The sequence below is a fragment of the Gekko japonicus genome, unplaced genomic scaffold (genome assembly GCF_001447785.1).
Source record: "Gekko japonicus isolate JY-2015 unplaced genomic scaffold, Gekko_japonicus_V1.1 scaffold316, whole genome shotgun sequence".
NCBI lineage: Eukaryota > Metazoa > Chordata > Lepidosauria > Squamata > Gekkonidae > Gekko > Gekko japonicus.
The window spans coordinates 516,200-528,244 of NW_015169784.1; the positions used below are offsets into that span (position 1 = coordinate 516,200).

A 12,045-nucleotide genomic window follows, 5' to 3' on the forward strand; every position below is an offset into this window, starting at 1 on the left:
TTGGAATACCAGCAGTTGGGAGGCGGGGGCAGACTTTATTTGGCCACCTCTCTGAATATCCTTCAGGCCCCCAGTAGGGGTCAGTCACCAGAAGTCGCCATGACTTCCAGGTGCATGCATGCACACACACACACACATATTAAAAAATACAAAAAAGCACACCATGTGAACCCATAGCCCACAAACCTACCACCACACTGGACTGCAGTCTATAATCCTATTCCACCTGCCCCTTAAAGACTAACAAAATTTGTCTCACGGAATGAGCTTTCGTGAGTCGCTGCTCACTTCCTCAGATACTCACGAAAGCTTCTACACTGCCACAAATGTTGCTAGCCTTTAAGGTGCTACTGGACTCCTGCTCTTTTTGACTGTTACAGACAGACTAACAGGGCTACCCACCTTGATCTGCCCCAGGTCAGGCACAGAAGAATGGCTGGAAGACGAATCTGAGCCAGAGGGGGAGTGCTGTGCCGGTCCTGGAGCCTGCGGCATAGTGGGCGGTGAATTGCGACGTATAACCTTAATCGTTAACAAGAAATTTATAGTGTGATCAGGAGGAGGGGGGGGAAATGGGGGATCACGTCGGCATGACGGCCAACTCCGTTTTAGGAAGGAAGTCAAGTAGCCAGGCTAGGAAAAGGAAAGATCTGGGCCCCAAAACCCCGCGGAGCTGCTGGCAATCAAAGCCTCCATCATCACAACCCAGATTACATGGAGAGACTGGGCAGGATCTGCCACTCCTTGTGTGGAGCGTGTCGTTAGCAATGCACCAGCATGATGTAATAGTGTAGGGCGGCCAACCTCCAGGTGGTAGCTGGAGATCTCCTGCTATCACAACCAGGGCTCCCTCTGAGCTCTGGAGTCTTGTGAGCAAAAATTCTACTTTGTGAGCTCCTGGCATAAAGTTGTGAGCGAGCGATTTGGCTGCTGCATAAATTAGTTTGCTCTGGAGCCATCCTTCCTGAGCCAAGACAAAAATGTGTGAGCCGGAGGCTAAAGAACTGTGAGCTAGCTCACCCTAACTCAGCTTAGAGGGAACACCGATCTCCAGGTGACAGAGATCATTTCACCTTGAGAAAATGGCCGCTCTGGAAGGTGGACTCTATGGCATTGGACGCCACTGAAATCCCTCCCCTCCCCAAGCTCCACCCCCAAAATCTCGAAGTGTTTCCCCACCCAGAGCTGGCAACCCGAAGTCAGAGTGTTGGACTAGGACCTGGAAGGGCCCAGGTTGTATTCCCCGCTCTGCCACGGACGCCTGCTGGAGGACTTTGGGTCAGCCACACACTCTCAGCCAATCCCACCTCAGAGGGTAGTAGAGAGGATAAAATGGAGAAGAATCACGTAAACTGCTTGGGGTCCCATTGGGAAGAAATGTGGGGGTATACATAAATAAATAGTTCCTCTCCATTGCTGCAGCTTTTTCAGAACCCCAGGAAGTTCATTTCTGGGGGCGCATGACCTGAGCAAAGGAACATCTGCACAGGCTGGAGTGCCGGAGTGCGGAAAGGGCAAAGAGCTGAAATTCTACCTCCGCCAGTGCAGCTTCAGTGAAGGGAGGGGACAACCATCATTTTGTCCTTCCTCACTCCATCTTGTCAATCCACACAGCTGTTCCTCTGCCTGGACCCAGTGCCCCCAAGAACGATCTTTCTGGGACTCTAAAAGTGCTCCAGCAATGGAGAAGAGCACGGGGAAACGCCATGGGCCTCCTGCACACGTTGGTAGGATACTGCCTTATGAGACAGGCACAAGGGGTTTCCATACTTTTTTCCATTTAGGAAACCACCTTCTACGTGACCAGAAGAGAGGCCAAGACAACATTCTAGGCCAGAAATGAAATAACTTTTTAGCTCTGTGCATAAACTGTAATGCATCTTTTTTTAAAATAAAAAATTGTGAATAAACTGAAACCCCGCATTTCCCCCCTTGCATGAGTTCTAAGTCTCCTCTAGTTTATGGCGAGCAGCACCATTTCCTCAAAGAGTACAGGCTCCTTTAAGGATCTTAGAAAAATATGGATGAATCATATCCTGGGGAGAAAACAAACACTGCACCGGCAGGACCCTTCCTTGAAAAAGCAGCGAGCAGAGGTCAAATGAAGATTTCAACCGTTTAACAGAAAACGTTGCACTGAATCTGCCAAGATGGCTTGGTATCAAAGGAGACTCTTTATTTCATAAATGAGATGGTCTCATTGTAAAAAAAAAAAAAAAAGATTCCAAAGAATATTATATATAATTTTTGAGAAAAGGACCTCAACAAACCCCAGCAAACCATAAACATTCAATGTTTCGATTTCCCATGCGGCAATTAAGATTTTCTAACTGTAGGTGTAGCTTGTAGAATCTGAGGATTGTTTGTGATGACTCCGTCGACACAAAGACAGTTTAAATATTCCAGGAAGGCCTCTGCATACACACCGGTATAGACCTGTGCAACTTTATCCTGGAGCTCAATTTTTAAAACTCTGTTTCTGGGTACTGAATAAGGAGAAAACAAACAAACAAAAACAGATGAACAAGATTTCTCAAGTCTTCTAAAAATGTCTATGATGGAAATACAGTAAGTAAACACAAATTATTCCAAGCGACCTGGTTCCCTATACTGGAATACTTGGCAAATAGTGGCATCGTACCAAAGAACTCCTTTTATGAATTTTTTTTACATTTTTAAATATTATGTATGATATACATTTGAAGGGTATACCATTTTCAAAACCTCTAATTACCCAAAAGAAACGAATTTGATATGTTCTACCTTTTATGAATTTTTTTTACATTTTAAAATATTATGTATGATATACATTTGAATGTTATACCATTTTCAAAACCTCTACCCAAAAGAAACGAATTTGATATGTTCTCTTACAGTTATGTTGTTATATTCATATGTTACTGTTTGTGTTATTGTATGTTGATCTGAGTATGAAAATAAAAACTATAAATTAAAAAAGAAAAGATTTCTCAAGTCTGTAAAATCACCGATGTTCTTTTCCTCGATAGGATAGCTCTTACTGCTAACGGTCAATCCTTTTGCTCTGGCATCTTGCTGCATGGGACATATATGGGAAAGAGGCACGCATCTGTTTGTTTGATCTTTAATGCCGCTTTTCTGTTTTCTGTTTCTTTGTGTTTTATGCAGATGGAAAGATGCGCCGGCAAACCTGCCCCCCCAGAAGGCCATAAAGTGACGTGAGGCCTTCACTCTGCCGGCGCCTGCCCTTTAACAAACACATGTGGCTCCAATTGCTCCTTGACAGCTACAGCTCTTCCCAGTTTCCTGCCGTAAAGGGCACGCTGGCATGTTCTGTGGACGTTCCTGTGACAATTCTCCGGGCGGCTGCAGGAGGGGGCAACTCTGAGCAAAGACTTGGCAGGCTGGAAGGTTGCTGGCTCCTTTCTCCGTCAATTGTTCTCCCACTCCCCTCCTCTTCCCAAAGCCAGGCTGCAGGTGTGTGTGTGTGTGGGGGGGGTAGAAAAGAAAAAAGGATCCGTGGAGGAAAGGAGTTAAGCAGCTTCTCCCCATTCAAAACTGCTGCCTCCCACACCCAGATTGGCTTTACTGCCCCCGGGGCATCACGTCCTGTGTTTGGATGTAGCCTGTAGTTTGCCCCTTAGCACCACCTGTGTGGCTGGCTCAGGGCTCTCTGACGCTTAGGACTGTTTTTCCTAGGAAGGCTTGTGCTGTCCTGCGACATCAGCCCGCCACACATCAAACAAAAGAGGAGGCCAATCAGAGACAGGCAGCTAGCTACCAGGGCTAAGAGGCAGCATTCGGGGGTCTGGGAAAGGAGGCTGCAGCGGTGCTTGTCTGTGGCTAATTTTAACCTGACACCTCACCGAGTAGCTGCGTGCAGTTTTCACGGCCCTGTCTGTGCATCACAGCAGAGATTTGAAATGATGCTTGCTGGCTCCCGGGAGCAGAGCAGAGCAGGAGTGCGACGGGATTGCGTCAGTTGCCAGGCTGGCTTAGCGAAGGTCAGTCTAGCGAGCCAGACAAGGCAAAGGCACTAGCCTGGATTCCTTCTCCGGGTGAACAGGGCATCAGTCAGAGATTGGCTCTGGATGTGGCGGCATCTCACGACTTCATCGCTCACGGAGACGGATGCCTCTGGGTAGCAGCACAAGAGCTCATAAAACCAGTGAGCCTGGAGGCGTGCGACAGACAGAGAGAGAAAGGGAGGGATGCGCAGTCTGGGGGACTCTGTTTTCAAACTAGCAGGGACAAGCCGTAGGGGTCTGTATGAACCCACCCAAAGCAAAAGGATGCGGCTCTAACGATGCCATTTCTCCCCTCCTCCACTGGGTCATCACCCATTTTAGCCTGGAACGTGTCCTTGCTCCTTCAACTGCTTGGCTTTCCCAGCATTCTGCTGACAAATCTGCAGAGCGAAAACGCCAAAAAGTCATCTTGGAACTGCCGAGTACAGTAGCGCACCAAAAAAAAACAAAAGGAGGTCTTTTGGAGAAGGGCTCAAAGGAAAGCGCTATCGAGGAAACAAAAGCACCCGGAAGTGTTAGGATGCAAACTGGCACCCTGTCCAGCTTCAGTGCAGAACACCTAGAACTGAGGGTGGATCGTGGCCGGGTAAGGCAGTCCCCTCGATCCTCTACCAGGAGCTGAAGTCCCCAAAGGTTGAGCTTTTCTTCTCTTTCTTGACAGCCGTGCTGGTTGATGGGCCGTCGTCTTCCGAGGCTCGCTTCCTACAAAGGGAATGACACAGGGCTGAAGTGAGGGTGGTCTAGAAAGAAGTCCAAAATCTGGTCTGAAATGCTGGAAACAAGAGGAGATGTTCCAGCTGTAGGTTTTGGCGATGGCTTTGGGCATGAGGAAGGAAAGGGCCCGCCTAGACGACCACCCTACAGAGCAGCGGCTGGCCTGAGAACCCCCCTGCGTTACAGAACACCCGCTCCTCTGCTCTAGGCCAAGCCCCCTCCACATTTATGCCGCGTGAACGTTTCTGCTGCAAGCAAAGTTCCCCCGACCCCCACTTGCTCTCCCAGGACAGGCAGACGCCAATGCACAAGACTCCTTTTGCTCGCCCACCCTGCTATTCCTGGCTCCTTCTGAGCAGCCTGGGGTGTCTGCTAGGCTGGCCAAGAGTTCATACGTCACAGTTTTACAACCGGGACTAAGTGCTCAGTGGGGACTGGGTGGTGAAGCCCAGATGATCCCCGTAATAAGCTACATCTCACTTTCAGACCGAAGAGTGGAGAACAGGGCTACAGAAACTGACACTGGGGTTGTCTGTTCCCCCGCGACCAATCTTCAGTCCACCCTATGCTCCCCCTCATCTTCAAAAACAGGGGGGGAAACTAGCGTCACAGAGGTCCCAGATACACAAATTCCGCTAGGAGAAACACCATCAGAAATCGCCAAAATATATAAACTGAATTTAACAAATATAAAGTTGGTGATGTCACAACAACAAAACTTAGTGCATACTGTAACTCTAGTAAGGCACAAGATGCAATGTTCCCTCCCTACATGGACTTTACATCTCATCTTCTAAGGAGGAAATCTTATCTTATGCCTTATTAGAGTTACAGTATGCACTACATTTTGTTGTTGTGACATCACCAACTGTATATTTGTTAAATACAGTTTATATTTTGGCAATTTCTGAGGGTGTTTCTCCTAGCGGAATCTGTATATCTGGGACCTCCTCATCTTCGGCATAACCAGAGCTGGAAGCAGAAAAAGCAATTTTTAAACTCAGAATTTGAGCGTGGTTTTATAATTAGAGGCAGGGAGCACAGGGTCAACCCTAGGTTGGAAGTGACTTGACGGCATTTTAACCCCCCACGCGCGCATAGGGAACAATATTCACCAGCCAAACACAATAAAGGTACAAAGCAGTAAAAAAAATAATCATCAGAGTTGTCCCAAGACAGCCATGATCCAAACCAGTGAAACAGCTGTGTCATCTGGTCTGGGGGTGGAAGGGATTACTCCTCCTCCTTTGTCATGGACAAATCATTTCCTGGCAGTGCTAAGATTAAAGAAGGCTCAAAGTCTGGGTTCCAGTTGCCTGGGAGAAAGGAAGGCTCATAAAGATCCCCTGCAGAGGTGGGGGCCTCTCTTCATGTGGTCTGCCCCCCCCCCCCGAGAATGCTGGATCCAGAGGATTTCCTGACCACTCCGGGAGAGTTTCCCACTGATAAAGCTGGCCACTATTTTGAGGAATTAGTAGGCCTCTCGTGAAAGAGATACAATCTCTCCCTCTCCCACATGTAACCTCATTTAACACTGGTTTTTAGAGGAATGTAAGGGAACTGAAGTGACGGGGATCGATGCTAGAGAGAGGAAAACCCACACTGAGAACTACCCAGTATAGGGTATAGCCCATTTGAGAGCCTAATGCCCAGTGCCGTCCAGCAGTGCTGGTTAGGATGGGAAGAGACCTTTTACACCTGGGGACCCCAAGAGGCGATTCCTCTACAGATTAAAACACACTTTTTGCAGAGAACATCACTTGTACTCAGTGTTCCCTCTAAGCTGAGTTAGTGTGAGCTAGCTTTTTAGTCTCCGGCTCCCAGAGTTTTGACTTAGCTCAGGAAGGATGGCTCCAGTGCAAACTAACTTATGCAGTAGCCAAATTGCTCGGTCACAAGTCTAATACCAGCAGCTCACAAAGCAGAATTTTTGCTCACAAGACTCCTCAGCTTCGAGGGAGCATTGCTTGCACTCCGCCAGACGTCTCACAAGCAACAATTGTACTGAACTATCCTGAGGTTTTCATCATTCATGTTCATAAGGATTCTTTCCAATTGATTCCGCCCAAGGATAGGGACAACATACTTGGAGCCCTTAATGCCTACTTTGTGGCCTCTGGGTCTGCGCCCTTCATACTCTTAGAATCTTCCAGAAGGGGGTTAATTCTATAATAGCTATTTCCCATTGTAATTTCTGTTACTGGAGGTCGGTGACCTGTGGCCTTGTAAGAGGCTGCAACAGATGCAACCATCTTTGAAACTGCCATTGGATGACTTACATCAGCAAGTTGTCCTGTCTCCTCAGGAGGGCATTCTTATTGTAGTTAAACCACTTAATTGATCTGACTGACATCTTAACTGACATCTGATCTAATTTATTTTACATGGCATTTTATGATTCTACACTGTTTTAAATTGTTGTTTTAAAGTTGTTTTTAATTGAATTGTATTATATTGTATCGATACTGATGTAACCTGCCCTGAGCCTGCTTGCAGGGAGGGCGGGATATAAGTTCAGTAAAATAAAATAAAATAAACATCTGTGAAACTATCTCTCACGGTTTTATTTTATTCTCCTCCAGTTTTGCAGTTCAACTCTGTTGTATTATTTGTATTATACTGTAGGTATTATAGTGCTTAGTACGTTGGTCTCTAATTCTGTAATCAGTTTTATTCACTGTCGTTTATATGTTTTATACTGTTCCTATTGCATCGTTTTTAATTGTGTAATCCGCCTTGAGTCTCAATGAGAAAGGTGGACTACAAATGTATATGACATTTTTATTCCCTATGTATGTGTGTTGTTTTTAACTTTGACCTGGTGCACTGTACAAGAAATATTTAATTTTTTTACGTTCTTGCTACTCAGCCTCTTGAGTACCTAACTTGATTTTCAGGTTGGGTTTGTTTCCCTTTTGCTGTATCCCTGTAAATGAAGTAAGTAAGTAAATAAATACCTGCCACTTTTAGGTTTTGAAGAATTAGTTGCTCTTGAAAGAGTAGCAGCAAAACCATTTCAGGTGGTATTTAAAATCTTAAAAATGTGTGAGCCGGGAGGTTTTAAGGACTTGATAATAAAAAAAAACCTCCACACATAGATTTATGACACTGAAACCTTTAGAAATAGAATTTGGATACGCAGAATTCTCCTAAGAACCCACACCTTATACAAAAGACATGAGAAGTTGTCTTATATATCAACTGGACTCACTTGCTGGGTGAGTTCAGCCCAATTCCCCCGGCCAATGGTTTCTGCTAGGATTCGACATATAAGGACCCAGGCACAAATGCTTAAGACTGGGTGTGATGAAGGTTCTGACCCAGTTGATCTATCACGCTGCTCCCCCCCCCCCCCAAATCAGGCCTGTGAATATGGATGAGAGCACCATTCTGAGAGTCCTCCTGTGTGCCAGAAGAGATTAAGCCCTATCTATGCAAGCACAGCATGAGTTCTTAATGACCCTTCGCAGATCTCGATCCGGGAAAGGCTAAAGCATTTGGGGCCTTTTAGTTTAGGGGGGAAAAGATAAATATGGGAATGACGTGATAGAGGCTTACATAATTTATACATAGCGTGGAGACAGAGAGAGAGATGGATAATTTTTTCTCCCTCTTCTATAATGCTGGCACTCAAGATGCCCAGTTAAGGGGGCAATAATTGCAGAACAGACAAAAGGAAGTACTCATTCACACCATGCATCAGTCACCTGTGTGATTCACTGTCTCAATATGCGGTGTTAGTCATGGCTTAGAGGACTTAAAAAGGGAATCAGAAAAATTCACAGGGGTAGGTCCATAAATAGGCATTGATATAGCCCAGCCTAGCCTGATCTTGTCACATCTCAGAAGCTAAGCAGGATTAGCCCTGGTTAGTACTTAGATGGCAGACCAGGAAGGAAGTTCTAGGGTTGAAATCCAGTGGCAGGCAATGGCAAGCCACTTCTGAACACCTCTGGTGCTGAAAACCCTATGGGGTGGGCCTTAGCCAGCTGCAGTGCGAGTGTGTGACAGGTCCAAGGACGCCCAGCAAGCCTCCACAGCAGATGGGGGATTCAAACCTGGGTCTCCAAGGTCCTAGTCCAGCATTCTAACCACCACACCACGCTGGCTCTATCAGCCACAGCGTCTATTCCAACTGCAATCTGCTAGGCTAGGGGGCAGTAGCAGAGGAGGGCTGCTGTCCATGCTTGTGGGTTCCCCAGAGTCGTGTGGCCGGCCACTGTGGGAACCAGGATGCTGGACGAGGTGGAGCCTTGCACTGATCCCACTGGACCCTCCTGTTTTTCTGAGCCGAGCAACCAATGCTTTTCCCACCAAAAAAAGAGACAGATTTGCCGCTTCTTATGCCAGACACTGGTGTCTTTAATGTTCTCTCTCACGGTTGAGAGTCAGTTACTGTACTAGGAGTTCAGAGAGCCTGAAACGTGCCCTCTGAAGCTGGGTCTGATCACAGCAGTCACTTCGTTAAACTTCATTGCTCCGTGCAGGGGAAAAAGACACCCACACCCACAAGGTTAACCATGCAAAAGGCACCAGGCACTTACGCGGCAGCCAAATTAATGTACTTCCCGACTCCCTCGCGGTACGTCTTTGGAGTGTTCGGCTCTTTCTTTGGAACGACGACTTTGGTTTTCCCTTTTGCCGCCTCCTCTTCTTGCCGGGCCTTCTCTCTCTCTGCGGCAACCTGCGAGAAAACAAGCGTCACTGGATCACGTTCTAGGAGGTTAGAAAACCTGAGCTTACAAACGGCCCAGAGAATGTCCAGTCAGAAAACTGGATTGCCAGCACATCCCATGGAAAAGCCTTGCCTCTGGCCATGGTTCCCCAGTGCATTGGGAGCTTTTATCTGGCCCTACCTTTCCTGTATGTTTTTCTTGTCTGTGTGACCCTCACCTTCGGAGGGCATTCACGCTAGCCCGTTTTAATGTTCTCCCATCTGTGGTGTTATATGGGAGATTTAAGAAAATTTCATATACAGACAGGCTGTGTCCATGTGGGATGAGCGAGATTGAAGACAACAATCGTATTATTTTGCATTGTAAATGTTAAGATGACCGTCGTGCTGTATTTTTAAAGCCTTTTTTTGCTATCTTTGGAGGGTTGACCTGAGGACTGTAGGACCTCTATACTTTTAGCTTCAAATAAGAGTGAAATCAGTGAATCTGTAGCAAAATTCCTCTATGATGCCTCTAGGAGGAGATGTTCTTTTTTGACCGCAGATCCTATTGTAATCTATATGGATTCATGCTGTTATGCCAATAAAAGTTTTGTGATTCTGTGCCAGCACACCCCCAGTCCTGAGACCCTTGAGGAACTCCCACACTTTGTACCCTGAACTTCACAATCTCCCATCTTGTTTAGACTAAAATACCAGTAGGTCTGATGGGAAACTTCTGAACGACAGCAAAGTGCAAGACTCTAAAGCTAGGATGCTTCCTACTGTATCCAGAAGATTCCCACTTTCCTCTAGGAAGAGGTGGAGCTTCAGACAGGAAGTAGGGCTGGAGTCCCGAAAAGTCCCTACAAGCCCCGAAAAGTCCCTACAAGTTGCTGAAGAGAAGGGAAAAGAAGTAAAGGCTGAAGGACTCTGAATTGTGCCTTTGAGAACTTTGGTTTTTGGGGATGATTGGGGGTACTGATACTAGACAGTTAAATGTAAACTTTAAGGGTAAAAGGTTTTAAATGTTTGACTCAGTTTATAAAAGGATTAACAATGAGAAGATTTGATGTATCTAAGCTAGTTGGAGGATCTCCTTTCTTGGGTTTTTAGATAGTAGTGGGTGCTTTTCTTTCTCCCGTATGTGTAGTATCCCCCCCCCCCTTTTTCTGTTGTAGTTATTTTTAGTTTTAAAAAAATCAATAAAAAATCCCCTCTGGGGGCTTAAAAAAAAAAAGGAAGTAGGGCTGGTATGTGCAGCTCTGTGTGGCTCAGGAACTTGTTGGAGCAAATTAACTGCTGCCTGGCCTCTTGCAGAACATCTCCCCGTTCATCAGGAAGACTGTGATTGCCCTTTCCCTCCCAAGCAGTCACATTAGATAAGCTCAGCCTTGACATGCCTACCCAACCAGCTGTGTCTTCCAGCCCAACAGGACTGGACTGTATGCAGAGTCTTGTACAAGTGTTTGGGTCGCAATTTCTGAAGGCCACGTATGTGGGTAGGGTGAGAATTCTGTTTTAACTAGTCCTCCATCTTCAGGATTTTACCTATTCTCAGCTTCCGTTACTGAACCATTCTGAGAAACTCAACCTGTAGCCCCTGCAGTTACATAGAGAAGACAGAATATGTGCTGGAAATGTCCAACGACAGCTCAGAAGCATGGGGAATGAAGCTCTAAAGGGCATCTCTGATGGCCAGACTTCAGTACCCTGCACAACTCTTCACTGTGGCCTGCCAAAGCAGATCCAGTTAATTTGGATACGGTATTTAATTTGGGCCACATAAATATGTAGGATGTGAATTTTTTAAAAAGCATGATATACTCTAGGGTCACCAACCACTGAAAGGAAAATTATTTTTGCTAGCATCTCCTGTTGTAACATAGCTGTTTTGAGCTTGAACAGCAAGCCAGGAGGTCCCTGGTTCAATTCACAGTTCAGCCATATGCTTGTTGGGTGGCCTTAGGCATCCCTGGCTTCTATCGACAATATGACAATCTCTCCTTATATATAATTGAATAATATGACAATAACATTACATAATTCAAGGAGATGCAGGTCTTCTTTTTCTTTGCCCATTTTCCCAACCCCAGTTCCAGCCCTATATGCAGCTTATACCAGGGGCCATCATAGCCAATGGGCAACTGGGGCAGCTGTACTTGGCCCAGGTCCGTAGCTACAGTGGGGCTTTTGGGGCTCCACTCTCTTTCTTAAAGGCACAGCCCCACAAGAATTTCTCCTGTAAATGCTTTTTTCAATCATTTAAAAACATTTTTTTAAAGACGTGTGCTCCTTTAAGCAGAGTGGGGTGCTGTAGTTGACTAATTCCCACACTGAGCAAGGGGGTTGGAGTAGGTGACCTCTAGGATCTCTTCCAACTCTAAGAAACTGGTCTCCTTTAAGACAGTTTTTCTGCCTAAGTGTTAGCTTTCTTGACTATGGAAGTCATCACCGCCCACAAGCCACAAATTCCTGGCAACAGGCCTGACTTGGCCCTGCTCTGCGTGTGGCTGATTGCCTACAGTCCTGCCCCCCAATGAAGGGGCAAAGAAGAACAGCAGGCTCCACCACTACAGTACTTCATGCCTGCCCCATCTGGGGCTCCCGCCCACTTTGCATGGGGCAAGGGCCAATGTTCCCTCTAAGCTGTGGAGCCCCGTGAGCAAC

At 46.4% G+C, this 12,045-nt stretch overlaps 1 protein-coding gene across 1 annotated transcript in view; it reads right to left on the reverse strand.

Annotated features, from left to right (window-relative positions):
- Positions 1 to 2,888: 2,888 nt before the first annotated feature.
- PPIL2 (peptidylprolyl isomerase like 2) overlaps positions 2,889 to 12,045 on the reverse strand; it is a 129,553-nt gene continuing 120,396 nt past the window's right edge. Inside the window, exons 19-20 of the mRNA XM_015416895.1 lie at positions 9,266 to 9,405; positions 2,889 to 4,709 (exon numbers count right to left, since the gene is read on the reverse strand). Of these exons, the coding sequence (XP_015272381.1) occupies positions 4,616 to 4,709; positions 9,266 to 9,405 (234 nt within the window). The 3' untranslated portion in view covers positions 2,889 to 4,615. The remainder of the gene's footprint in view (positions 4,710 to 9,265; positions 9,406 to 12,045) is intronic.